This window comes from Littorina saxatilis, linkage group LG8, assembly GCF_037325665.1.
Source record: "Littorina saxatilis isolate snail1 linkage group LG8, US_GU_Lsax_2.0, whole genome shotgun sequence".
Lineage (NCBI taxonomy): Eukaryota > Metazoa > Mollusca > Gastropoda > Littorinimorpha > Littorinidae > Littorina > Littorina saxatilis.
Window position 1 is genome coordinate 18,121,840 of NC_090252.1, and position 27,993 is coordinate 18,149,832.

At 42.6% G+C, this 27,993-nt stretch overlaps 1 protein-coding gene and 1 long non-coding RNA gene across 2 annotated transcripts; one reads left to right on the plus strand and one right to left on the minus strand.

The window, feature by feature from the left end:
* Window positions 1-2,954: 2,954 nt before the first annotated feature.
* Window positions 2,955-6,720, plus strand: LOC138972965 (uncharacterized). The gene is made up of 3 exons (XR_011457832.1): window positions 2,955-3,333; window positions 4,908-5,129; window positions 6,336-6,720. It is a non-coding gene; the product is annotated as an uncharacterized lncRNA (long non-coding RNA).
* A 3,212-nt stretch (window positions 6,721-9,932) lies between these two features.
* LOC138972968 (uncharacterized) lies at window positions 9,933-20,997 on the minus strand. Its single transcript, XM_070345623.1, has 6 exons — window positions 18,534-20,997; window positions 17,001-17,335; window positions 16,500-16,587; window positions 15,596-15,687; window positions 14,391-14,701; window positions 9,933-12,030 (listed from the first exon to the last, which is right to left on the minus strand). Exons 1-6 carry the CDS (start codon window positions 18,766-18,768, stop codon window positions 11,757-11,759), a joined length of 1,335 nt encoding a protein of 444 aa, XP_070201724.1. The 5' UTR covers window positions 18,769-20,997; the 3' UTR covers window positions 9,933-11,756.
* Between the last annotated feature and the right edge of the window lie 6,996 nt (window positions 20,998-27,993).

The following is a 27,993-nucleotide window of genomic DNA, read 5'->3' on the forward strand; positions in this document are numbered from 1 at the left end:
GAAAAATGACTGGTCTGTGTTGTCAATGATTTGCTGCGAGAATGCGATCTATCTGTTTGTCGCAAAGACCGTGTGACACGAAAGTTATGAGCGGAAGACAAATCTGCTCAGTGCAATTACGTTTCAGAAGAGAGTTGGTTAAAACAGTTTATCACTCAGACACGCAAAGGAACACTATAACTTTATTATTCAGGCCATATTTGCTTTCCTTTGTCATGAATGAAAGTACTGGCCTTGGTTGAAGAAAGTGACCTGTCGCTGTGCAACAAATTTGTCTCCATTTTTCGCCGTGTTTTGTAAATAAAACGTGTTTACTACCCACACATACAAAACGATGCTGTTGGTTCTTTTTACATTTAGTCAAGTTTTGACTAAATGTTTTAACATCGAGGGGGGAATCGAGACGAGGGTCGTGGTGTATGTGTGTGTGTATGTGTGTGTGTCTGTCTGTCTGTGTGTGTGTGTGTGTGTGTGTGTGTGTGTGTGTGTGTGTGTGTGTGTGTGCGTGTAGAGCGATTCAGACCAAACTACTGGACCGATCTTTATGAAATTTGACATGAGAGTTCCTGGGTCTGATATCCCCATACTTTTTTTCATTTTTTTGATAAATGTCTTTGATGACGTCATATCCGGCTTTTCGTGAAAGTTGAGGCGGCACTGTCACGCCCTCATTTTTCAACCAAATTGGTTTAAATTTTTGTCAAGTAATGTTCGACGAAGCCCGGACTTCGGTATTGCATTTCAGCTTGGTGGCTTAAAAAATAATTGATGACTTTGGTCATTAAAAAACTGAAAATTGTAAAAAAAATATTATTTTTATAAAACGATCCAAATTTACATTCATCTTATTCTCCATCATTTGCTGATTCAAAAAACATATAAATATGTTATATTTGGATTAAAAATAAGCTCTGAAAATTAAATATATAAAAATTAATATGAAAATCAAAATTTCGAAATCAATTTAAAAACACTTTCATCTTATTCCTTGTCGGTTCCTGATTCCAAAAAATATAGATATGATATGTTTGGATTAAAAACACGCTCAGAAAAGTTAAAACGAAGAGAGGTACAGAAAAGCGTGCTATTGTTCTCAGCGCAACTACTACCCCGCTCTTCTTGTCAATTTCACTGCCTTTGCCGTGAGCGGTGGACTGACGATGCTACGAGTATACGGTCTTGCTGCGTTGCATTGCGTTCAGTTTCATTCTGTGAGTTCGACAGCTTGACTAAATGTTGTTATTTCGCCTTACGCGACTTGTTATTATATTTAGTCAAGTTTTGATTTTCTTTTTGTTTGATTCATGCTTAGCCGTTTAGTATGCTTTGTTTTCTTCTCAATTCAATGGATGGCTATAAAATAAGCATTTAAATGTGAAGGTGTTAAAATTACCCATGATCTGAGCTGTTCACATATATGTATGTATGTATGTATGTATGTATACATGTATGTATGTATGTATGTATGTATGTATGTATGTATGTATGTATGTATGTTTGCATGTATGTATGTACGTTTGTATGTATGTATGTATGTATGTATGTATGTATGTATGTATGTATGTATGTATGTATGTATGTATGTATCTCTCTCTCTCTCTCTCTCTTTTTATCTTTCTACCTCTCTCTCTCTTTCTCTTTCTCTCTCTCTCTCCATCTCTCTTTCGCGCGCTCTCCTTCTCTCTCCCCCCTTACTCTATCTCCTTCTATATCTTCTTCTCTCTCTTTTTCTCTATCGATCTGTGTGTGTTTGTTTGTGTGTTTGTTTGTGTGTGTGTATGTGTGTGTGTGTGTGTGTGTGTGTTTGAGTGTGTGTGTGTGTGTATGTGTGTGCGTACATGCGTGCGTGCGTACGTGCGTGTCTCAGTGTGTTAGAAAAGTTCTTGAAGACCTTATCACACCCCTTTGGCAAGACAAACCACCAATAACTTCCCCAACGCTTATTGTATTGGCCGTGTGTTTAGCCCGAGAACCACTAGGTTATTCACACATTGGATCGAATCCTGGCTTTATGATCGGTATGTAACTGTACGCTGTCACTTGACTCCATGCAAACACATTGATTTGAGTCTTCACTTTTTGATTGGTGCCCGCATTTCAAAGGAAGCGCTGGCATTCTCTGAGAGTTATTATCCGCTCGACAAATATTATCCTCCAACTTCGAGTTTGGGTGCAAGATACATTCTTGTAATGTCAGATGGACATTTCGATGGCTATAAATATGTGAGTGATAAAGACATCTTGTTTTGGAAACAAGTTGGACATTTAATGAAGCATGTAGTAACATACGCAAGAAAAAAACAGTTCCATTCTTCAATAATTATTGTACATGCTTTTGGTAACACGTCTTGTTGTTGAAACAATTTTATTTTTAAACTAGCGGGTAGATACTTTACAGAAACATACGCATGGAAAACATTTCAATTCTGCAACTAGAACTTATTGTACAGGATTTTGTTTCAAAACGTAATCTGTGAAGTTTCACAAATCTGGCAAAAATAGATGTTTTTTTTATCGGTTTTCCTTTTTTTTTTAATTCTCTTTAAGATGCAGTCGTTGAGGCTTTTAAGGAATTAAGTCAGAAATAAAGTCTGTTGGTAGTTGTCCAAGAGAAGGGATGGTTTTTTTTATCCCATGTAAAACAGGGCCGGACCAAGTTCGTTTGAGGGGGGGTCCAACTGAAGGCAGGGGTCCAGGGGCCGCCGAGGCCCCGGTGGGGTGCAGGGGCAACGCCCCGGGGGGGTCTGGTGGGGGCAAATCCTCCCAGAAGCCGAGAAAATTTTGCATTTGTGAGGTCATTTTGTTGTCTTTCCTTGCAACTGGGAATCAAAATTACACATTTTCAACAGTAACAAAATACTTCAGATATTCATTTACCATAGTGGTTCAGTGGAATAATCCCAAAGACATATATGCCTAGTAAATTATCTGACAGGACTCTTTACTTTGAATACTTAAAGGAAAAGTCCAAGGTTTAGGGTCACTTTTGATACGTTGACACTCTTAATTCATTAACCACAATTGTATGTGTAAAAATGAACACAGAAGCCCCAAAAGTATACTTTGAAACCTTTTTTTGCTGTTCCGAATTGTTCCACCGCGCGCGCAGTCTTGGCTCATGACCTTTTGCACACGTGTTTACTACGTCACACACTGCTCGAACAAGTATGGCCACTCACAGTATTTACAGCAGCGAGGAAGATACGACGGACCACGTTTGAGCCATCCTATCGTTCTTCCTTATTACCAGTTTGAACCAAGGAAGAAAGACGAGGAAAGAAGGCCGCAAGACGCTGCTCCTAACAGAGCCAGCAGAATCAGCAATACTGACTGGTATGTGATTACTTCTGTTGTCGCTATCTTCTGCATGCTAGATCAAAAGTCATGTGCGTTTTCCACTTATCAGTTGTTGTGCTTCTGTTGGTATGTTAGCATGTCAGGATTATGCTAAGCTTAGCTTTTCAAGCGTCTTGTTTTCTTACCACTTGGATATTTTACTTGGGACTGTACAGTTCAGAATAAATGTATCTGCAGTGTTGCCTACACTTGACGATCTCTTTCCCCTCTGGGAATTCCAAGCACGGTTTTTTTCCCGTTTACACAACAAAACATGTTGATACTGATAGTAAGTCAAATTGCGTAATGCCATTTTCTCGTACAGAATGTCATTGATGTTGATGATAGTTTCATTCGTGACACTAGTAAGACACAGTGTTTCGTTTTAGGTAATGCATGGAACCACAAAACAGTAAAAGGGAGCTTTCTAAAATGGCGGCGGTGATTTCAACATTCAGAGATCTATCAGTCTCAGGAATATTGCCTTACATGTGCCTATGCCCCTGCAACCTTTTTATGTATTTTAGATCTGCCATGATACGATTTGTAAAACGACGGACGGACATGAGTTATGGTCTAAAAGTGGTGATTTTGGGTATTTATTTTAGGAAGGAAATCGTGCCAGAGATGTTGTTTGGATAGTAGGGAGGTTGGGAAATAGTTTTTTTTAAAGGTAGAAGGACATTTCGAGTAGGCATTGAAAATGAACAAAAGGCAATTCTGGGACAATACCAAGGATTGTTGTGAATGATGCAGACAAAGCGTGTGGGTTTGTTTTTAAATCAGTGCAGAATGTAATCTTGAGTGAAGCGGTATGCTTTTGAAGAACTCTTCAAAACAATCTTGAATAGGATGTGTGTGTGTGTGTGTGTGTGGGGTGTGGGGGGGGGGGGGTTGGGCATAATGGCGTGTGCCCGATTTCAACAGAAAAACTCGGAAGATCTATCGTAGATCTGAAAATAAATAATTCAGTGATGAACAAAGATTAGTGGGTGTGGGTGTGTGTGTGTGTGTGTGTGTGTGTGTGTGTGTGTGTGTGTGTGCGCGATACCCGTGGTGAGGCGACCATTGTGTAGTGGCTATGTTCCCCAGGCTCCAACAGAAGGGCTGAAATCGAATTCTGTGAATGTGATCGTTTAGCGTGTGATGGAGTGATACCGCTAGTCGTTTTAACAAAAGAAGCTTTCTCAGAAATATCCAAAAATGCATACACAGCAGTTCCCTTCTTTTGATTGATGTTTGGTTTGTTTTGTTTCGCAACATGGGACACTGTTCAAAAGACAGTGCGGGAGTATTTTCAAATACCTGGAGGAGACAGTGCAAGTGTTTCTGTTTCACAGTGGCCAGGTCAGTCACGATGTGTGGTCAGTGTTAAAAAGCGACCCAGTTAGATTCACTCGAAGGGTACTAACACTGCATGCATTGTGAAACCGCGACTAATGGTACTGTTCGTGTTGTTTCTGTAAATCATGGTAAGTTTTGTGCATACATAAGAATCCCCCGTTTTTTGTGTGTGTCTCCTATGTGAACGGGGCATGCTGTTATGATTACAGAGTGGTCTACTGTTTCAGGTGTCAGTGCGGACATTGCTGTCAGATGCCAACTTCTGTTGAGTGTGTGTGTTGCCACGACGTCAGACAAATCAAACAGAAGGTAGACGGCCTGGAAGAGCAGGTAGGCTGCATCACAGCACATCCTGGCTTCAGTACCGTGTGCCTGGACATCTACTGCCTGGAGACCGCATACTATGCGTACAAGCAGGACTACGGGCGTCTACACTTCGATCTGCATGAGTATGTAACACAACACAAATCAGAAGATTATCATTCGGATATATTTGCATATTCTTACACTGACAAGAGAGTGAAATAGTACATTGTATTACACAAATAAACAGATCGGATACGTAAACTAGACACAAATACATCGAATCTAATTAAATCTTCATTATAAACATCAACAGTGGAAATAAACAGCAACTGGGAAACAGTAACATTTGTGTGAAATAAATACAAAACCTATTGTAAGACTGAACACCCACCCACAAACTTTTCAAGATACAATTTAATTGATGTGGGATTCTTCAGTACACTTTTTACTTGCCGGTGTAGCACGATATTAATCCTACGAGATTTTTACTCCGGAGTCAAAAATTCGTACGAATATGTTACTCTACTCATACACGAGAAAGTTACTCCCCACGACAGGTGTACTCCGATTAAAAAAATGTCGAACGAAAATGTAACTCCCCTGACAAATAATTAACGAATACAGTGGAACCCCCCTTTTAAGACCTTCATAAATCTGAGAAAATTGGGTCTTAAAAAGGAGGGAGTCTTAAAATATGGGTAAATTTACAGAGGTTATGAACAGAAAATCTCAAAAAGCAAGGTCTTAAAAGGGAGGAAGTCTTAAATTGGGGGGTCTTAAAAGGGGGGTTCCACTGTACATTAATCCACCCTATCCACATAATTATCAGTATGATTAGAGCTTGTTCATTTTTCTTAAGTTTTGACATCACAAATGTACCTCAGCTCATTGCTTAGAATGGGTGTGTAGCTGACGATCGTTGGTGAAAGCCTACAGTAATGGAACTTGGCGGACATTGGTCATAGTCCGATAACTGCCTGCATACAGTATACCTACATAACGGATTCCAACACAAATTTCTAAAGTGAACATGTCATATCTTTATATTTATGGATGAAGAAAAGGAGGTTTCCGCCTGACATTTATCGAAAAAAGGAAGACATCTTCTGGAAGGTTTTAGATGCAAAGTTTCATGAAGATCTCAGCAATCATTTTCAAGGAATCGCTCCACACGCTTTCTATACGTTTTTCGTATGAAATTGTAATCTATTTTCTTGCTACGGGTTATTGATATATAGATTTTAAATATTTGCCTATATATTATGTATATTTGTGACAAAAATGCAGTGCGTTCAATGTTATTCTGGGATTGCTTTACGCCACTTGTTTCTTTCTTGCTCAGTTCGCAGGAAATACAGATATGTCGCCTACAGGCAGCTGGTGCGATGGTGTTAAGGGTTTCTCGGCAAAAGCATCAGGGTGCCTCTCCCAGCTTGTGCCGTGAAAACGATCAGGGACATTTTCCCAGACGGAGGAAGAGTGGGGTTCAAACTCCCCCAGCTGGAGGGAATCGTGTGACCCTGTGTTGAACAGCTTCCTGCATGGTGGGACGATGGTACTGGGATGCCAGGTGGTCTGGTACACGGTCCACATGATCCCACAAACTTAGTTCCAGGTTCCTGGGGCTGTTACTGTACTTCCGCATCAGATACTCTCGCTGAGCCGGTCAGCATAGCCTGTGCCCCGCAAATAGAAAAACAAATTAAATCGTTGAATTTGACTCAAGAAATAAGTGTTTGTGGTGATATGCATGTGAGTGTGTGTGTGTGTTTGTGTGTGCAAAGTGTGTGTGTGTGTGTGTGTGTGTGTGTGTGTGTGTGTGTGTGTGTGTGTGTGTGTGTTTGTGTATTCAAAATTATCAAAATTAGTTTCTGGTTCATTACGCAGTTTACTGTAGTTCTGGCCCTACTCCTATGGAACAAACATAATCAAACAAGAACAAAATACTATTATTAACATTGACTTTTAAAACTAGACAGCATTTATTTACGTACACCTTTCAAATTGCTGTGGGCTGACTGTTTACACACAGGCAAATGTTGTTATGACTGGTGGTGGCCCGTTGGTCTCACTAAGTGCCGGTTTCACATGGCAGTGACAAAAACAGCAGCGCTTGTCACCTGTCGTGTTGTGGAGTTGGGAGTCTGGAGTGGTGACTATCGGTATTCTGTTCTCGTCAGTGGCCGGGGGTGCAGGTGAACGTTCCCTTCGCCTCTGGAAGTAAACGAAGAAAAGAAGAAGAAAAAAGTATTATAATAATTTGAAAGTGTGTTTGTTCTGATCTATACAGTACATTGACAATTGCGACACACGCTGAAAGTCGTATGCATTCATGCTTGAGTTGTAACAAATAACCTGGTTCTGCATGTCTCAGTCAATGCAGAAAAATCACGTGTACGATTCTTACAATTCTCTTCTTCAGTAGCAGCTAGGTTTCTAACTTTCAAAAACTTATCTCGTAGATCTTTTATAAATATTAAATTACAATTCTAGCGAACGCTATTAATGTCATAAGTTCATATTAGAAGTTTGCGATTATTTCAAACATACGTATATTGTGTAATGTGTCCACAAAACTGAATGACAACCTTTTACTATTAGTCTGCCACGCCCTCCACCACCTAGCTCCCCCCTCCCTTCGACACCCCCACCCACTCTTGTTTATGCCTTGCCCCCATTTTCCGCAGCTCAGCTGGTGTACAGCCGGTTGATCGTATCTCGTTTGACCGTATGTCCATTATTCATTCAGTGGAACGGAATCGAAGTGCCGTTTGACCGTATTTACTAACTTTTGGTTGTTTTTCATTTGTGCATGCCGATCATTGTAGCCTACACACACACACACACACACACACACACACATACACACATACACACACACACACACACACACACACACACACACACACACACACACACACACACACACACACACAATGACTTGACTCACAGAAAACTGCCGCGATCTTTACATACCATTGCTGTACACGCTCACAACCGGTTTTTTTTGTAAGTCACGTGAAACAAACAACCTTATCCCCCACACCCCCCCCCCCCACCCACACACACACACACACACACACACACACACACACACACACACACTCAATTTGTTTGGCAACTGCGCACGCATACACACGCATACACACGCACGATCAGGTCATAGCATACGGTCAAACGACACTCTCCAATACGGTCAAACGATACAACGCTTCGGCTACCGTCACAGTTAACCGGACTGCGGCTACATCACTAGTAAGGTAAAACGAGATACGGTCAACCGGACCATCAGCTCCGCTGTTATGTAACGTTTGCATGTGGCGCTTCGCGGTCAATACATCATCTTTGTAATCCAGCAGTAGCAGCCGGACCCAGACACACTACTCTGCACCAATTTTCATCAAAACAATATCTTTGTGGATGCATGGTCAAAACATAAAAGCATCTACTAACTTTGGATTCAAAGTACACTCACCTTCAACCTGCTTTGAACGGAAGGCACTGCCAAAGGAGACAAAATTCGTTTAGGTTGAAACCCCAACCTGTACTGTAAGTTGTTGAAGTCAGTGTCCAGAAAATGGTCACTGCAGATGTCTGTCACTTTATAATGTTCACACTTTTGCTTCATAAATCTCTCCCATTTACACAGCAGACTTGGGTTTTTACTTGGAAACTCATGTGAAATGACACGCCTGTTGATATTTCCGAATGTGTGCAGTTTGTGACTGCACAGCTTCGAGGCATTCTAATCACAGTGAAAATTTTTTCGTAAGCTTATAAAAACACCCTGGCACAATCAAAATAAACATGGTGACGTCACAGTGCACCGACGTCACAGTGCACCGAAAATCACGTGACCACTACTTGACCCCAGGCGACTTGTCTCGGTTAGCCCAGCAACATTAAATCTTCTACTACAACAACAACAATTTTTTTTCAATTTTTTTGATATTTTTCCTGAGATGTTTGTAACATTCGGCATTCGATTTTCAAGTTTTTGGACATACTTCAAAACCTTGGACTTTTCCTTTAAATTCAAGAGCAACGCTTGTCCCGTGAAAGACTGAGTGGGAAAATGAGTGAGTTGAAGAAATTGAATTAAATACTGCAGTGCTGAAACAACACGTGTTCAATCTGTGTCAAACACACCCGGAAGTGGGAAAGGTATAGGGGCGAGCACTCAATGATCTCACAGTGTGTAGTACAGTCCCTTTCCGAAACATCGGTTCCCCGATAGCGCAGATGATATCTTGTTGCAATCGGTTCTCTGATACTATTAATACTAGTGATAGTGTAGCGTGTGACTTGACTTGTGGCCTATGATGATGGACTTATAACGGGGAGGGCAGGCCGTTGTCGACTTGATGTTGTTCATAATTTGAAATAGATTTAGAAGACCAAATAAACTAGGGGAGTTGGGGGAAGAGCTTAAAAAGTCCACATATTGTATTTTATTTTTCTCTGAGGTAAATCGGATGGCCAGGGGGGGGGGGGGGGGGTCCGGAACCCAGGAACCCCCCCCCCCCCCCCCCCCCCGATCCGGCCCTGTAAAAGCATGGCCACATCTCATATTATGGTGATCCGAACTATTTCCACGAGAAGGACAGTGCCTTATTACACCCCCGGTATAGTTACACCCCCGGTATAGGGGTGTGTATAGGTTTCACTCGATGTGTTTGTGTTCGCAAGTAGATCTCAAGAATGAACGGACCGATCGTCACCAAACTTGGTGAACAGGTTCTATACATTCCTGAGACGGTCCTTACAAAAATTGGGACCAGTCAAACACACGGTTAGGGAGTTATTGGTGGATTAAAATTATACAAGGCCTGGTATAGACGGACACCCCCGTTGGTCAAAGGGAAATAACCATTCTCACTGCCACCAACTGAGAAGGTTATTTCCCTTTGACGGGGGTGTAGTTCCTATCGGAGGAATTTCTTGTTTTACTCTCTGCATGAAATGTGCAACGTAATTGGCTGTTCTTGATATTTTCTGCATTGTCTGTCGTTCCCAAGTATCTACAATACTAAATATAACACTGACATACCATCTCTGAACACAAACTCGCACACACACACACACAAACAAACACACACACACACACACACACACACACACACACACACACACACACACACACACACACACACACACACACGCGCGCACACACACACAGCCCAGGAATGAATGGTAGAGAAAATGAACAATTACGAGGTAACATTTTGTTTTAAATCAAAGCTACGGGGTCTGGGTCAGGTTTCATGGGACAGCAACACAGTCGCCCAACTTCAGTTGAACTCATTAATCAGTCGAAATCTGGTTTCATGAAAAGGATTTCAGTTGTCCGACTACGCCAAGAAGAGCTAAAACTCGCACGGCACCGCGTTCGAACAAAAGCGTAAACAATCTAAAAAATAAGGCCAGAAATAAGGCCTTATATTGAAGTGCGACCACCACGAGTCCATGAACCCTACCCCAGAATGCCGCCAAGTCCCCAATCTGGTTCACGTGCGAGTCAAATATAGACTTTTTATAATATGCCTTCGCCGAGGAGAGAGAAAGGAAAAGGAAGCAGTAAAATATGTACTTTTTACCAGCACTTACGGCGTTTCTTTTTGTGAAAAGACATAAGTGCTTAGCTTGCTCTATGCAGGAAAATAGACCTGCACCCCAAACGTGCTGAAAATGCAAAAAATAGAAAACATTCGACAAGAAAAAAAAAAGCCACACACACACACACACAAACAAGCAATAAATACAACTAAAAAAGAAAACAAGCACATAAAGATATAAATTACATTCGGTGTTCTTAGTCTATAACTCAGCAGTAACCCAGCTTTTCAGGAGCAGGAAACTTAATTGCCACATATACAGCACACAGCCTCCATCCTCTTCTAAGGGCCTGCCGCGTTCAGGCTTTGTTGGTGCCCACACTTATGGATCTCTTATGCATCGCCTTGCGCGCGAGCTAACGATTCTATTGTAGGCTTCGACCATGTTCTAGATGCGAAAATCATAACACCGTGAGGATTTGACCAAACGGAAGAGCCGAGGCGGTGACCCCCTTCACTGGCAGATGCGATGCGTGTGAGTTGAAACTACATGGCTGACGGGCGCAATGGCCTAGTGGTAAGACGCCTCCCAAGCGGAAGGTCGTGGGTTCGAATCCCTGCCGCACCTGGCCGGCGATTTTTCCGATCTCCCCGGTCAACCTATGTGCAGACCTGCTAGTGACTTACCCCCCTCCGTGTGTACACGCAAGCACAAGACCAAGTGCGCACGAACAAAATCCTGTAATCCATGTCAGAGTTTGGTTAGTTATAGAAACACGAAAATACCCAGCATGCTTCCTCCGAAAGCGGCGTATGGCTGCCTAAATGGCGGGGTAAAAACGGTCATACACGTACAAATCTACTCGTGCAAAAACACGAGTGTACGTGGGAGTTTCAGCTCATGAACGCAGAAGAAGAAGAAACAAGATGGCGAATTTCGATTTGATTTTGTGCCTCGCACATTTATTGACTTAAATTGAAGTCATGAAACACTCTGAAACACATCATTCGCGTGTTTCTACAAGCATAAGTACGCACAATTTATACAATAGCTGTCTATTCTGAGAGAAAAAAAATGTCGTGCGTCGAACGGAGCCAAGTTGAACCGCCTAATGCAAAATCACATTGGTGTGGGGCCATTCGGCAGAATCCCACATACATTTCACAAGGCGATGCACGAGCCGTTAATGTAACGTAGATGACTCTGGCCTCTGCTTAACCGTTGAGAGGAAACTCGTACAGCGGTGTACGTCTCTCCACAATGACTTCCACAATGGTCCAGTTCCAGTCAGAACCATTCACCGGCCAAACCAGTTTGTCGTCGCCGAAAAAGGTATTCCCATTGCAGTCCGTCCCATACCAGCCCGCAGCACCTTTTGTACCGGTACAGTTGTTCGTGTCCCGGTCCTGAGTGTGGAAGGTCATAGGTGGACTGCCATTGAACCCGTTGTCGGACACTACATCGCCAGAGTTGTTGCGAGGAAGGCATCTGAAAACAAATGAAGAAAGAAACGAATGCACTTGATAGTATCAAATGACGTAGTATTATATTTGATTGTGATAGTCTTAATAGACGTGTGACCTTATTTAGATTTTAACTGTACATTTATTCATTTTAAAGATGACACGGACAACACTTTAGGTCAGTGTTATTGGAAGTATGATAGGTGTGCTTGTTATTACATACGTGAACCTATGTTTTATGTTTTATGTGTGTTGTCCTTTTGTCCAATTCGTCGCGATATAACCTTTGTGGTTGAAAACGACGTTAAACACCAAATAAAGAAAGAAAGAAAGTTGTGTCCAATTGTTGTTATAATCGTTTGCAGGCAGGCAGGGTGTGCCGAAGACAATTGTTCCCATTTTTATGTAACATTTTAATGGACACTAAAGTGTTGTTATTGTTATTGTTATTGTTAGTTATCTTACTTATTCTAACATTTTTATTTTTTTTATTATTTTTTATATCTAACCTATGATCTGTTTACTTTGAATATAGCCAGACGTGTCATACACATGGCCATCACGCTAGAAGATGCTTGTCTGAAGTTTCCAGCGAGAAACTGGCGCGGGAACGCATCTTCCGTTACGTGATTGTAATTGCAGAAAAGATTGAAAACTCATGGTACAAGAGACAATACAATACAATACAATACAATACAATACAATACAATACAATACAATACAATACAATACGACACAATATAATGCAATACAAAACAAAACAATACAATACAATTTGAGTGTCGGAGCATGTGCGCAAGCATACATTTTCACGGCGTTCTCTAATACAACGTTTTTAAAAGAAGCCCGAATTAACGATTTTCGAAAATAACTCTTTCATGATTGTCAGCGGTCTGGAAGAGTACGTGGCCCTTTGCCTCTGACAAGTTTTTCACAACATCCGGAGCATGTTCCACGCTTCCGATCGGCCTAATGCGATCGGGACAAACAACTAAATCCTCTTCTTCTTCTTCAGCGTTCCAGAATGTTTCTGGTTACGTGTGAGCTCGTTTGCCCATTTGGATTCCCCACACTATACTCTGAGAGCATAGTCAGCTCACTCCGCTTTCGTTGAGTAGGCATGCTGGGTATTTTCGTGTTTCCATAACCCACCGAACTCCGACATGGATTACAGGATCTTTTCCGTGCGCACTTGGTCTTGTGCTTGCGTGTACACACGAAGGGGGTTAAGTCACAAGCAGGTCTGCACATAAGTTGACCTGGGAGATCGGAAAAATCTCCACTCTTAACCCACCAGGCGGCAGCGACCGGGATTCGAACTCACGACCTCCGGATTAGGAGGCCGACGTCTTACCACCACGACACTGCGCCCGTCGACAACTAAATCTGATGTGTATGTAATGCAGAGCGCGCACAATGTTATACCTTTTTCATTCGAAAATCAGCGTTCACAAGTTCATCGGAGTTCAGAATTAGTTGCGGAAATGGTTGCTTGCACGCAGTGATCGCTCGGCACAACGTGTTTTTATCGAGGTTCGGCTTAAGGTCACGTGAGTTTAGAAAAGCACACGTGCTTGGCGGACACCTCCAGTGATAAGCAAGCCATCGGTGGCGATGCCTGGCTCCGATTATTATATTTTTTGAAGACAATTATATCATACTAGATGATTACCCGCTTCGCCGGGAAGAAGTAGAGCCGAAAAACCAGGCTGCGCCTGGGACCCGGCTTTGCCGGGTGTACGCCGGCTTTGCCGGCGCACGAAGGAAAGGAGATAAACGCGCAAAACACTGGAGACCTTCTAAAAATAGTAACGTGCAGTGACCTTCTAAAAATAGTAACGTAGTAACGGGAATATGGATTGACGCCACACGGAGGAAGGGAGATAATCGCGGCTGAAAACACTGGAGAAGATAAGGAAGAGTTACTGGTAGTGGATCCCGAAAAAAAATCGGTTCAGCGCGCACAGCGCTGCGCGCTGAGAGCACGTGTTGAAATATCTCATCGATGAGGTTGTGTCCGGGGTGTAGCTGAATACGGTGTCCAAATTTGAAAAAGATCCACCGAGAACTTTGGCCGTGCATCGCAAACAGACAGACAGACAGACACTAGTCGTATATATATATAGATTTAGCGCACGCTGCATAGCATACACACCATAGTTGTTGGTTGTGCTTTCCGATCGCAGGATAAAGCCGATCGGAAGTGTGGAATATGCTCCGGATGTCGTGAAAAACTTGTCCGAGGTAAAAGGGCTCTTACTCTACCAGACCGCTGAAAATCATGACAGATTTATTTCGGGAAAACGTCTTTTGAGCAAGAATATGTTCATGCTTTATTTGATGCCAATGTATTTGCGTCTGCGCCTGAAACCATTCTATCCTCACGTTTTGTAAGACAAAGTGTAGTCGGTGGATTCATTGCCAATGACAAAGCCGTCATAGAAATAGCCAGACTTCGTCACGTTTGTCCCAAGTTGAACCAAGTTCACGTGCAGCCGGTAGACAGCCTGGGCAGTCAGGTGATGTAAGTTCTCAAGGCCGACAAAGAAGTCCGCCTTGCCATTGTCCAGATTTTGCGTCAGGTGTGACGTCACGCCGGACTTTGCGGTAGTCCAGCTGACGTTGTATGACTGTATAGACGGGATCTGTCGCCTCATCGGGTAGGTGATACCGCCCCACTCAAGTTTACAGTACACCTGAGAAGTGAAGTAAAACAGACACAAGTTTGGTTTCCGATGACAAGGTAACATAATCAGGGTCGGTAGGTTAGTTCTTTCGTTCATTTATTTATTTATATATTTATTTATCTATTTATGTATTTATGTATTTATCTGTTGAACTACTTACTTTGTTTAAATGTAAGCTTGTTTGTCTTTTACATTGGCTTTTGTATTGGCCGGAAAAATCGCGCAAACTGTGTCCCCTAAATATCGGAGAAGAGAAGCATTCCGTGCAAAGTATACACCGGATGTTATCCTTTTTTTTTATTAAGGATTAAAGCATGAAACATATATATTGTCGGGAGCAAAATTATGTAATGCCTTAAATGGTAAATGATTGGTGGAAACGATGGCATAGTCGATGTTGGTGATATGGACTGGGTGGCCGAGTGGTAACGCACTTGCGCTCGGAAGCGAGAGGTTGCGTGTTCAGGCCTGGGTCAGGCCGCAATTTTCTCCCCCCTTTCCTAACCTAGGTGGTGGGTTCAAGTGCTAGTCTTTCGGATGAGACGAAAAACCGAGGTCCCTTCGTGTACACTACATTGGGGTGTGCACGTTAAAGATCCCACGATTGACAAAAGGGTCTTTCCTGGCAAAATTGTATAGGCATAGATAAAAATGTCCATCAAATACCCGTGGGACTTGGAATAAAGTAAAACAAATTCCATCTCACACGGCATTAAGTCTCAGGAAACATGAATACACGCATGCAGGAAAAAAAAATATGGGTAGCGCCGTATGTATGGCAGCTCGCTTTCCCCGGGGAGAAAGCAGCCCGAATTTCCATGAGGGTAACCTCACTGGACTGTAAATCTTATCCAATCCAATCCAATCCAATGGTTGTCTCCCATTTGACGTGACGATACGAACCTTGAAAGGAGCGGGAGATGTGTTGGGTTGGATGAGGTAAAGACCATTCAGCCCCGTGTTGTTGTATCCGTTCTCATAGGCCTCGGAACAGTCTGGAACGGTCAGCGTGTAGAAAAAGAAGTATCACCTGACTGACTGACTTACTGACCTGCTCCCTCTCCCACTCACCCAGTCACTTTTTTAAACACTCCATCCCCTCAACCAGCAACCAGTCAGTTACTAACGCACTCACTTATTCAGCTATCTGCTTAATCAATAGCCAACCAGCCGCCCAACTAACAAACACACGCACTCGTTCATAAACAAACTGACAAGGGTAACAATCTATCACATTTGCAAAGAGAGGCATAATAAATATTGATCAACACATATAATTATAACAGAACAGAAAGAGACAGAGACAGAGAGATAGAGAGATAGATAGATAGACATATGCATAGAGAGTATGTATGTCTGTGTGTATGTGTCTGTGTTTTATCAGTACATCAATCAATCAATCAATGAGGCTTATATCGCGCATATTCCGTGGGTACAGTTCTAGGCGCTCTGCAGTGATGCCGTGTGAGATGAAATTTTATACGGCCAGTAATTGCAGCCATTTCGGCGCATATTTACCTTTCACGGCCTATTATTCCAAGTCACACGGGTATAGGTAGACAATTATTAACTGTGCCTGAAGCAATTTTGCCAGGAAAGACCCTTTTGTCAATCGTGGGATCTTTAACGTGCACACCCAATGTAGTGTACACGGGGGGGAGTTCGGACACCGAAGAGAGTCTGCACACAAAGTTGACTCTGAAATAAATTTCCGCCGAACCTGGGATCGAACTCACGCTGACAGCGGCCAACTGAATACAAATCCAGCGCGCTACCAACTGAGCTATATCCCCGCCCCTCTACATACCTCTGATGTATTCCCTGCACCTGTCCCCTCTGTGTTGTAGAGGGCACACACACCTCGTTCCGTCGTGTGTTCCTCCATTGTCACATCGCTGTTGACAACATGCGGAATGACAGCAAGCAACACACAACAACAATGCAAAATCTCAGAAAAAAGTTTCGTTTTTCTGTATCAGGGATAGTTTAATTCTTGTTAATAATTGCTTTTAACTATATTGGAATTTCACTTTTCTTTTGATGTTTATATTTATCAAAGACATGTATTTTGCACACAGACATAACCATGTATTTGCAGAGAAGATTTAACCCCCAGAGTAAAAAGCTCGGGAAAGCAGAAGGCAGAAGACACCATTACACAACATACGAACACACAGACGTTATCATGTAGTTGCAGATTAGATCTCTCCCTCCCCCCCCCCCCCCCGGCCTAACCCCACCCCCCTCTTCCCCTTAGTAAAAAGCTCGGGAACGCAGAACGCAGAAGACACCATTGCACAGACTTTACCGTGTATTTGCAGGTCACCCCCACAGGGATCCACTGGGATGTCACGTGACACGTCAACTGACCGGAAGCTCCTTCAGGGAAAAGAGCAAACTCATTGTCACATGTCAGGTTGGCCACGTTACCCTGCTGCGTTCCTGACCAATCAAAACTCCCGTTTCTAACAGGACAAGGAACACCACAGTCGGCGGGAGGTAGTGGCAAGCAGCGATGTCCCTCATTGGATGACGAAGCTGGAACACACACTTCCGTTTCTGCGCATGGGCGGTCTGCGCAGCTGTTGTTCACATTGCCTTTGGTAGCTTCTTTTCGGGTAGTTTCGATAGCAAAAGCTGATTCTGAAAAAAGCAGACGGATTACGTACTTCCTGTACTTTCGAGCGTAAAATCCTTTGCTTGTTTTCTGGTAATCACATTAACCTTCAGAACTATTGTACGTGCCGTATGTTTGACAACCGTTTAGAAAGAAAACAACCTGGGGTGCCCCGTGGGTTCAAATAAAGCAGCGCCTGTGTTGGGCTTCAGGGTTGATGTGCACGAAAGAGTTACCAACCGGGTGTGAATCAGGCACGTTGTTGGATTGGTTGAAATTGAGGTTTGTTTGTGATTTTACCAAATCCGAACCCGCACCTTGCTCCCACCTGGTTGGTAACTTTCTTGTGCACATAAACCCAGGTGGCGGGGCTCCAGGAACATTCACTCATTTTTGTGGTTTTTGATGAGGAGCCAACACATTAAAAGAAAGAAAAAATGTACACATCTTTATAAGAGTTTCCATCTGACTTGTCAGAAAATCCAGTGACTTATCCGAAAATCATTCCCAAATCCAAAGCTCCGGATTGCCGTTGAGAACTTTAAGTATAGATATATTAAAGAAGCTACCTTCACATTGAAAGAGTGCGCAATGGAGTTTAAAAACAATCAATTTCTTACTGGCGAGAAGGGGTCGGTAGCAATTATAACAGTCTTTAAAATTGTGTCCATTTCATTTTTAAGAGTTTGGTTTTTACAAAAGCAGTTATGCGTTTCTTCTCCACACAATTTAATTTTCGTTATTTTGTTTGAATGAAAAGTTAGAAGGGTCGGACAAAAGCTCTGAAACGACAATACTGTTTAAATTCATGGCAATATATTTGATCGGTAATCAAAATTCTTCAATGAACATTCACAGCAGCGACAGTTACTAGTCAGTCAACCGGGTCAATCATTTTGCACATCAATTCGTACGTTTGAGTTGTAACCGAGTGCCGAAACACTACGATCACCTCGGGAGGCGAAGTGCAATCAAACAGGATTGAAAATGTTAGGGCCAATTTCTTAGCCCTATACAAACTGTTATGCAAACCCGAAGGTTTCCATGAACATACAGACAATCGGAAACCACCAGACCCCATCACAAACAGAATTTCACAATCCACCGGTGTTGACTTAAAGGCCAACAACTCGGGTGCAGAGTCTGCTGTGAAAGGAGCGGTAGTCTCCCCTGTCACACAGTGATGATAACTATCCTGCTTCTTTTAGTGTTTACACTCCTTACCGTTTTTTGGTTCAGCAAATAGCACACAAACAGGCAAGCTGGTGTCCTGTTCACGGTAGCTGTAAGCGGTACACAGTTTCCTGTACCAGCACAGTCGTCGACATTGCTGGCTGTTACTCAGAATGTAGCGTCCTAAGATTGTAGACTCCGGTAGAACTTCTGTGGTCTGTGCTTCCACCAGAAATGTTTGAAACAGCACACACGCCAAGACAGTCAGTAGACGACTTTCAGACATGGTAGCTGTCACAAAATATGGGTTTTTTTCCAGCGTGGTACCTACCTAGTTTTATTTTTTATTTTGCCCAGATAGTTTTAGTTTTATTTACAGCATTCTTGTGTTTGTACCTTTTCTTATTTTGCCTTGCTAGGTCTAGTTTTTATGTACAAACTTTTGCCTATTTTATATCGCAGAAATATTTGTTTTTATTGTCTGGGTTACATCTGTTCACGGAGCTTTCAATAAGGAGACCTATAGGCATACCGAATCCCAACACACACTCTTAAGTTTGTTGAAACAACTTTGCGTTAAGCCTGCTATGAATTGAGTTCATTTGACTTCGCGGAGTATTTTTCCCGAAGCTCGCTGCACAAAGCTTTGGCAATGCATTTTCGTTTAATATACTTTGTGAACACTTCGCAAAGTCAACTTCGAGCTCAATTATGTCAAAACCCGAACCATATAATCTGTTACGATGAGCATGCAGACAGAATTCTACAGTGTACCTATCCCCGCTATAGCCTATGCTGTAACTGCAATGCTGGCTTCAGGGCGTTATCGCATCTCTTCTGCCACGCAGCATGAAGACAGTGCATGCAGGCTTAAAGCTGAAGGGGGGTACTACTTGTCTTCGAAAACCTCCGAAAACCCCGAAAACCTCCGAAAACCCCCGAAACGCCATGAAAACCCCATCTAGACTAACTAAATCTATCTTCAAAGTGAAGTATTGGACATGCCTGTGAAAAGTAAGCCTGATTCATGCTACATGCACCCTTATATTTGTGTTGAGAGTCGGATTATCGACGAAATCGATGCAACAATTTCAATGCAAGGAAGGTAACTCTTGTTACTCGAAAGCACAAGTATTGATGACGTCATATGATTAGTGCTTCCGCTCCTTCGTAAATCCTCGCACAAACACGAAAATAAAGCCATGAACGGTGAAAGTTGCAAATAATATTATAAGTCATGATTGCAAACAATTATGTAAGAAAACACGATCTAAGGACGAATTTCTTATTTCTGATGAGGTTTTCGGGGTTTTTCGGAGGTTTTCGGGGTTTTCGGGGGTTTTCGGAGACAAGTATAGTACCGGCTGAAAGGGTATCGTGAAAACAAATTAATTGGCTTTTGAAGAAAGACACGATGCAGCTCTGATCTATCTTTGAATACCCCGTATACTGTCTGTTCAAATGGACAGACAGACACAGATATAAAGCACAGACTAGAAGTTTCCAGTCTTCACATCTTTACTCTCGAAGACGCCAAGGGAAACAACCAATGACACCGACGGAGCTAGCTGCTTTTAATTAAGCCTCCACTTCGTATTTATGGAATTCCAGACACACAAGTATAAATCATGGATACATAACTGAATCTTAGCCTATCCCGTCCACACTGTCCCCCTGATTAGCATGTGTGTCTCCCAACTGTCCTTCCCAAGTCTCCCACGCGTGTCACTATGAAACGCCCGAGCTGTTCAGCGAGGTGTTTTTTTCTTATTTTTTTGTTTAATAACATATTCCTATAGACTAGTCCTTAAGAGGCGTAACTCAATAGCCGGTAGGACATGAATACGCTTTCTGCGAGGTATTAGATAGCACACCCCGTCACCTCCCCTCCTGTGGCTAGGTGCCCTTCCTCCCGTTCCCGTTAGCGCACTACCAATGCTAGCCCTCAATAGGTACACGCCTGTTGGACAGTAAACATCATCAAGTCGCAAGGCATTAGTCTAACTTCAGACACTTCTGTACAGTGCGCCAAATAATCTTTCACCGTGGATTTTTTCCACAGAAGTAAAAGGTTTGAAGATTGCTGTCTGACTGAGCATGCGTGACAGCCAATCAAGCTTTTTATTAGGCGTGCAGTGGGAGACATAGGTAGGGCAAATGGGGCACGCAGACGCACATCAGGGGACATAATCCGGGGTAGTCAAAGATGGATAGGAGCTGTGTTGTGCCCCGTCGTCTGTTAAAAAGCAAATGTATAAGTTTTATTGGTACACTTCAGCTTTAAGCAAATGTAGACCCTGTGCCTGTCTTGCTGTAACGGCAATGTTGGCTTTACAGATATTCCTGTCACATCTCTTCAGGACGGATCATTCGATTTCTGACTGAAGATCGAAGTGCCGATCACTGATGTCTGTGTAACTGGCGCTTTTGAGCTCAGTCTCTACCCTTCCTTACTTCATCCCAACTCTTCACTCTGTGTTGACTTAAAGAGGCTGTATGAATGCAGTCTTTCGTACGTATTGTTTACTTCAAGGTAGCTAGCACAAAGCGCCCTCACCCCACCCCACCCCGTCCCAACTCACTCAATGTTCTTCGATCTGTATTGATTTAAAGGGATGCACGTATAATTATTCGTTGTGTTGTTTACTTCAAGACAACATACATTGTTCCCGTCTTCCTGTCATCTGAACCCAAAGGATATTTTCCTTCCCGTGTAGTGAAAAGCATCTTGTGCATTGCCTTTTGACATATTTTGTGTTTATTATGAAAAGAAAGAAAAGTATGAAAAACAGACCACTGGGTGGCCGAGTGGTAACGCACTTGCGCTCGGAAGCGAGAGGTTGCGTGTTCAGGCCTGGGTCAGGCCGCAATTTTCTCCCCCCTTTCCTAACCTAGGTGGTGGGTTCAAGTGCTAGTCTTTCGGATGAGACGAAAAACCGAGGTCCCTTCGTGTACACTACATTGGGGTGTGCACGTTAAAGATCCCACGATTGACAAAAGGGTCTTTCCTGGCAAAATTGTATAGGCATAGATAAAAATGTCCATCAAATACCCGTGGGACTTGGAATAAAGTTTAAAAAAAAAATCCATCTCACACGGCATTAAGTCTCAGGAAACATGAATACACGCATGCAGGGGAAAAAAAATATGGGTAGCGCCGTATGTATGGCAGCTCGCTTTCCCCGGGGAGAAAGCAGCCCGAATTTCCATGAGGGTAACCTCACTGGACTGTAAATCTTATCCAATCCAATCCAATCCAATCCAGTGGTAAACGAAAAAGGGAGGTGGAAAAAGAAAATCAGACTTGGGTGAATACTAAGGATAGGGGCCTACACTGATTAAGGAGATGAAAGACGAACATTATTTTCTCAGGTGTCAATCCAGTGAAAGGAAGAAGGTGTGTGACCCACTTAAGGAACCAGTAAATGACAGTCAGAATGATATGGATGTATTTAGTGGCAAACATATTATTATGTGTGGTGCTGAAAGGGAGAGACATACAACCACGCCGTGCGCAGAAAGTGTGTCACACAGCCAGCCTGCGGGGTTATGCTCGGCCGGGCACAGTGGGCCAGTCCCACTACGGCGACAGGGAGAAACAAGCAAAGACGTGAAAGAAAGCGTGAATGCGTGTGTGTGTGAGGAAAAAGAATGCTGTGAACGCGAGCGGGTGAATGTTGAAAACGCACTTCGCATGAATGACTCTCAGTCTTCTCTGTATTGCAATCGTGTTCAAAAAAATGTTGAATGTGTTGATTTATTGCATGCTTGTTGTAATGAACCTGCCATTTGTGATGGTAATAGTAACACATGTGACATAGAACAAGAACAAGAATTAAATGTTACTGCAACTAATTGTGTGTATGATCGGGAACAGGCGCATGACACTATACTAGTCCTATACGAGCTGATATTGTGTGTGATCAGGGACAGGTACATGATGTAAATATTTTAAGAAATTATAGTGCTAATGTTGCGTGTGATTATAAAGTATCCGAGCTATCGTGCATTGCGTTGAATGTTGGTGGCGTATTATCTAAATTAAAACACCCAGATTTTCTGAAGCTAATTTGTAAATATGATATTATTGCCTTATCCGAGAGTAAGTTGGATGATATTGACACAGTTGATGTTCCGGGTTATGTGTCCCTCTATAAAAACAGAAGCAAGTGTAAACGTAAATCAGGAGGAATTTTGTTGTTAGTCAAGGATGATATTGTACAGTTTATTACAGTATATGAAACTAAAGCAAGAAAATCCAAGGTTGATGTTTCCCTAAGAAAATATTATACGTTTTGTGAAGCAGAATTATGTGAAAATATGATGTTGTTTAAATTCAGTAAGGAGTTTTTAAAACAAGATATACTTTTTGGCGCTGTGTACATTCCCCCAGAAGGTTCACCATATGTGAATAAGGATGTTTATACCGAATTACACGATGCATTCCTCACTATTGAACATGAAGGCGCGTGCTTACTTGGAGATTTTAATGCAAGAACAGGATTACTTATAGATACCACTGAAGATTTATTTGATGTTGATTTTGATATGCCCTGTGAAACACAAGATATGTGCAGAGAAAATGACGAAAGTGACAACAATTTTCATATCCCGAAGAGACATTCACAAGATGTGTTAGTAAATAATTTCGGGCATGATTTAGTGGATTTTTGTAAAATATCAGATATGGTTATTGTAAATGGTCGGGTTGGATCAGACAGAGGCACCGGGAAATGTACATGTAAAAATGTTAGTGTTGTTGATTATGTTTTGATATCAGCCAACCTGTTTCATACCATCAAAGAATTTGTTGTTATGGATTTTTGCGAAATGTTCTCGGATGTTCACTGCCCCTTGGTAATTAAGCTTGGACGGACACGGGTCAACTTAATGTGCAGACCCAGAGACGGAACCCATGTCCCACCCCCGTGTCATCACAATGGCACGTAAAAGACCTTGGTCATTCTGCCATAAGTGCAGGTGGCTGAATACACCTAAACACGCAGACACCTGGGTAGCGCGACTCCGTTGCTGCTAGCTTTCCACTGGGAGGAAGCGAACCCGAATTTCCCAGCGATGGGACAATAAAGTAATGAAAATGAAATGAAATGAAATGATTGTATTTCTGGACAAAATGTTTTAAATCATGGTTGTGATGATGACGTGAGGAACGAAGTGCATGTTTGTAATGTAACAGAACATTTCGAAGGAAGACCGAAATGGAAAGCAGATTTGGAAATCGATTATATTTGTGGTCTGGAAGATTTACTGATAAACGATATTGATTTACAATTAGATGAATTGTTAGTATTTAAAAAAAATGTTTCGGTTGACGAAGTTAATAGAGTTGTTTTAGAAGTTAATAATATATTGAAGAATAGTGCACAGAAGTTAGGGTTATTTAAACGAAATAATGTTGGTAAGAAACAGTATAAAAGGAAAACCGAAAATGGTCCATGGTTTAATGTTACATGTGAGAAAAAGAGAAAGTCCTTTTTAAAAGCAACAATGGCAAACAAAGCAGAGGCGTACCAATCATACATCAGGAAAACCATGGTCATAGCAAGCAAATTATAGATCGTTTTTAAAATATGTCAACATGCAACGAAGTTTGTGTTGTTATGTTGAGTGCATAAAAGGGCTTGTATGTAGAATAATTTAAATAGGAGTTTTTGTAGCGAGTCATCCTAAGCTATTTTGGAATGGTCGAGGGAGTTAACTGGTAAGAGTTAAAGCTACAGCACGGCAGCTTTCTACGCAGGAGGGCAATTATTATTTATGAAGTATTGTTAAATGGATGTCTTACGTGACACCTAAGGTAATCTCCCAAGCAAATTCAGCACACAATCGACCAGGGCCCTGCTAAATAGGGTGAGGGGGAGGGAGGGGGGGAGGGAGGCAATTGTTACTTACTTACTTACTGCCTTTCACGCCTGGTGGCGTGTAGGGCAGCGACAAGGAGGCAATTGTGGTAGGGGTATATTAGGTGAGGGTGCAAAGCACCCGAACCTCCCAGGGGGGTTCGGTGGCACGGCCCCCCGGACAATTTTTGAAATCTATATTAAAATATGTGCAATCTGGCGCATTCTGGGAGTATTTGTAAAGTTTTTAAAGGCAAAACAAACTGTCCAAAAGTTAAACATATTTATGTTATGATTTTTTACCCGTGGAGGAGGTACATGGTCAGGCCGGGGAGGGGGGGGGAGAGGGGAGGGGGGATTCTGGGGAACAAGAACCCCCCCTGGACGAAAACCCCCCTGTAGCCGATTATCGGAAATAACTCCGTTGGGTTCGTATGGGTTGTGACAGAGTGAATACCCCTGCTTTTCCTCTGACTAATAACATCACACGTGCTCCTGACCACGTGCTTGCGCGACACCCTCCTCCTCGCTAGTGATTGGCTCCTCCAATTTGCCCGAGTAAAACGCAAGGGCATGTACTCTTTCACAACCAATACAAACCCGACAGAGTTATTTTCGGAATTCGTCTTTTTACCACACAGCACAGGAAGCAACAAGGCTGTAGGTTTGTGATATGTGACCCTCCACCACGAAATGAGTCGCATGTCACATTTGCATGATTTTCATAGTTTTACATTTTCCCACAGAGTTTTGTATGCTCTATCTAGTGGTGAAAACCGTTTTAGAAAAGAGCGAAAACTGTTTGAGTTATAAGCCTGTGACTAAGGTGACCCTCACACTCCCCGGACTTATATGTGAGTCTCCACCACGAAATGAGTCGCATGTCACCTCGCGCGGTGCCGCGCTAGGCTTGGGTGGGTGGCCGAGTGGTAACGCACTTGCGCTCGAAAGCGAGAGGTTGCGAGTTCGACCCTGGGTCAGGGCGTTAGCAATTTTCTCCCCTCCTTTCCTAACCTAGGTGGTGGGTTCAAGTGCTAGTCTTTCGGATGAGACGAAAAATCGAGGTCCCTTCGTTGTACACTACATTGGGGTGTGCACGTTAAAGATCCCACGATTGACAAAAGGGTCTTTCCTGGCAAAATTGTTTAGGCATAGATACAAATGTCCACCAAAATACCCGTGTGACTTGGAATAATAGGCCGTGAAAAGTAGGATATTCGCCGAAATGGCTGCGATCTGCTGGCCGATGTGAATGCGTGATGTATTGTGTAAACAAATTCCATCTGACACGGCATAAATAAATCTCTGCGCCTTGAATATGTGCGCGATATCAATTACATGAGAAAAAAAATCCCTGCGCTTAGAACTGTACCCACGGAATACGCGCGATATAAGCCTCATATTGATTGATTGATTGATTAATATAAGTCCGGGGTGTGTATGGTAACAGTGTGAGGGTCACCTCAGTCACAGGCTTATAACTCAAACAGTTTTTGCTCTTTTCTAAAACGGTTTTCACCACTGGGTAGAGCATAACCAATTAATCTTTAGAAAAATGTAAAAAATAATATGAAAATCATGCAAAGGTGACATGCGACTCAATCTTTGGTGGAGGGTCACATATGTTTCCGAGTGAACAGATGCTCGTACCCTTTGTAAAGTTCTTTAACTGATTACTTGTAGACGATGAATTAATATGTAGTCCCCTGGGCACTTAACTAGACTGACCTTAACACAGGAAGAAGAATGTATTTGTGAATGTAAACAAGGTGTTATTATTTCCCTTTCGATCAAATTCGATAAAGATGTGATGTGTTTGATCGCACTTGCAAAACTCTTTCCCCATCCTTTGTTTACTGTGTTTGCATGCAATGGACAAGGTTGGAGTGTAACAGAGTTTAATTGATATCTGCTTCTACCTGTGTTGGAAAGCGAATGTGTCTATTCTTCAATATATGATAGCATTATTCAATCAATCAATATGAGGCTTATATCGCGCGTATTCCGTGGGTACAGTTCTAAGCGCAGGGATTTTTTTTATGCAATTTATATCGCACACATATTCAAGGCGCAGGGATTTATTTACGCCGTGTGAGATGGAATTATTTTAAACAATATATCACGCATTCACATCGGCCAGCAGATCGCAGCCATTTTGGCGCATATCCTACTGTTCACGGTCTATTATTCCAAGTCACACGGGTATTTTGGTGGACATTTTTATCTATGCCTATACAATTTTGCCAGGAAAGACCCTTTTGTCAATCGGGGGATCTTTAACGTGCACGCCCCAATGTAGTGTACACGAAGGGACCTCGGTTTTTCATCTCATCCGAAAGACTAGCACTTGAACCCACCACCTAGGTTAGGAAAGGGGGGAGAAAATTGCTAACGCCCTGACCCAGGGTCGAACTCGCAACCTCTCGCTTCCGAGCGCAAGTGCGTTACCACTCGGCCACCCAGTGCGTTACCACTCGGCCACCAAGTGTGTCTCAACAATATTCCAGTATCGGTGCATCCAAAAATGCTGAATATCAGTTTAATTTTGCATTTCTTTGGCCAACGTAATATTAACAGCTATTGTGTTTTCAGCGTAGCAAAAGGGTCTGTTATATAGACGAGACAGGAATAATGCCGACGAGTCGATGACGAGTAGCATTATTCTTGTTCTAGTCAAAATATTGGACCCTATTGCCACGCTGAAAGCACAAAAGCGTTTATATTGCTATTCTGCCACGTATGTCTGTGTTCAAAACAAGTTTTTGTCATCGCCAACTACCCACCTGGCTATTGCAGACGACGTTTTAGTGCGCAAATGTACAGACGGACATCATCGAACATTACAATAGTATATTACTCTTAAAAACGTATTAAGCATGACAAGGCCGCGAGATAACCGGATACTTTGCATTGCTTTACATTGCGTCAAGCTGCCTGGTTTCACTGAAGTGACGTCACATAGCATGCATTCACACGTAACATTCCATTTAGTGTTCAGAAGTCTGACATGTGCACAGGTGCTGCAAGTTTGTACACACTCTCTCTCACATACACACACACACACACACACACACACACACACACACACACACACACACACACACGCACACACACACAAACACATACACACACACACATACACACATACACACACACACACACATACACACACACACACACACACACACACATACGCACACACACACACACACACACACACACACACACACACACGCACACATCAGAATCGCAAAATAGTGAGGCATTGTCAGTGGGGTTCATCACCGGCTTCGATCGTTATCGATCGTCCATGATCAGTGGAACATTTTGCCATTTTACAAACGCGAAAAGGCCTAGTACTGTAATTGATTACATTATATTGGAATTCGCTGGAGGAACTAAACTGATAACTAATAACTAATCAAGACCAGAGCCCCGTACACTATATAACTAGATACTGCGATACTTATATCGCACCGCCCCGGTGTCACGAACTGAAACACACCGGTGACACTGTGACGGTTCCCCTACGCTTTGTGTTCGGTGCCCTGACCCTTTGTGTTCGGTTCCCACTCGGTTCCCACACGCCAAAATTCGCGGACAAAACATCCATTTATGGTAGTATTACGCAATGTTGCTCTCTGAGAATG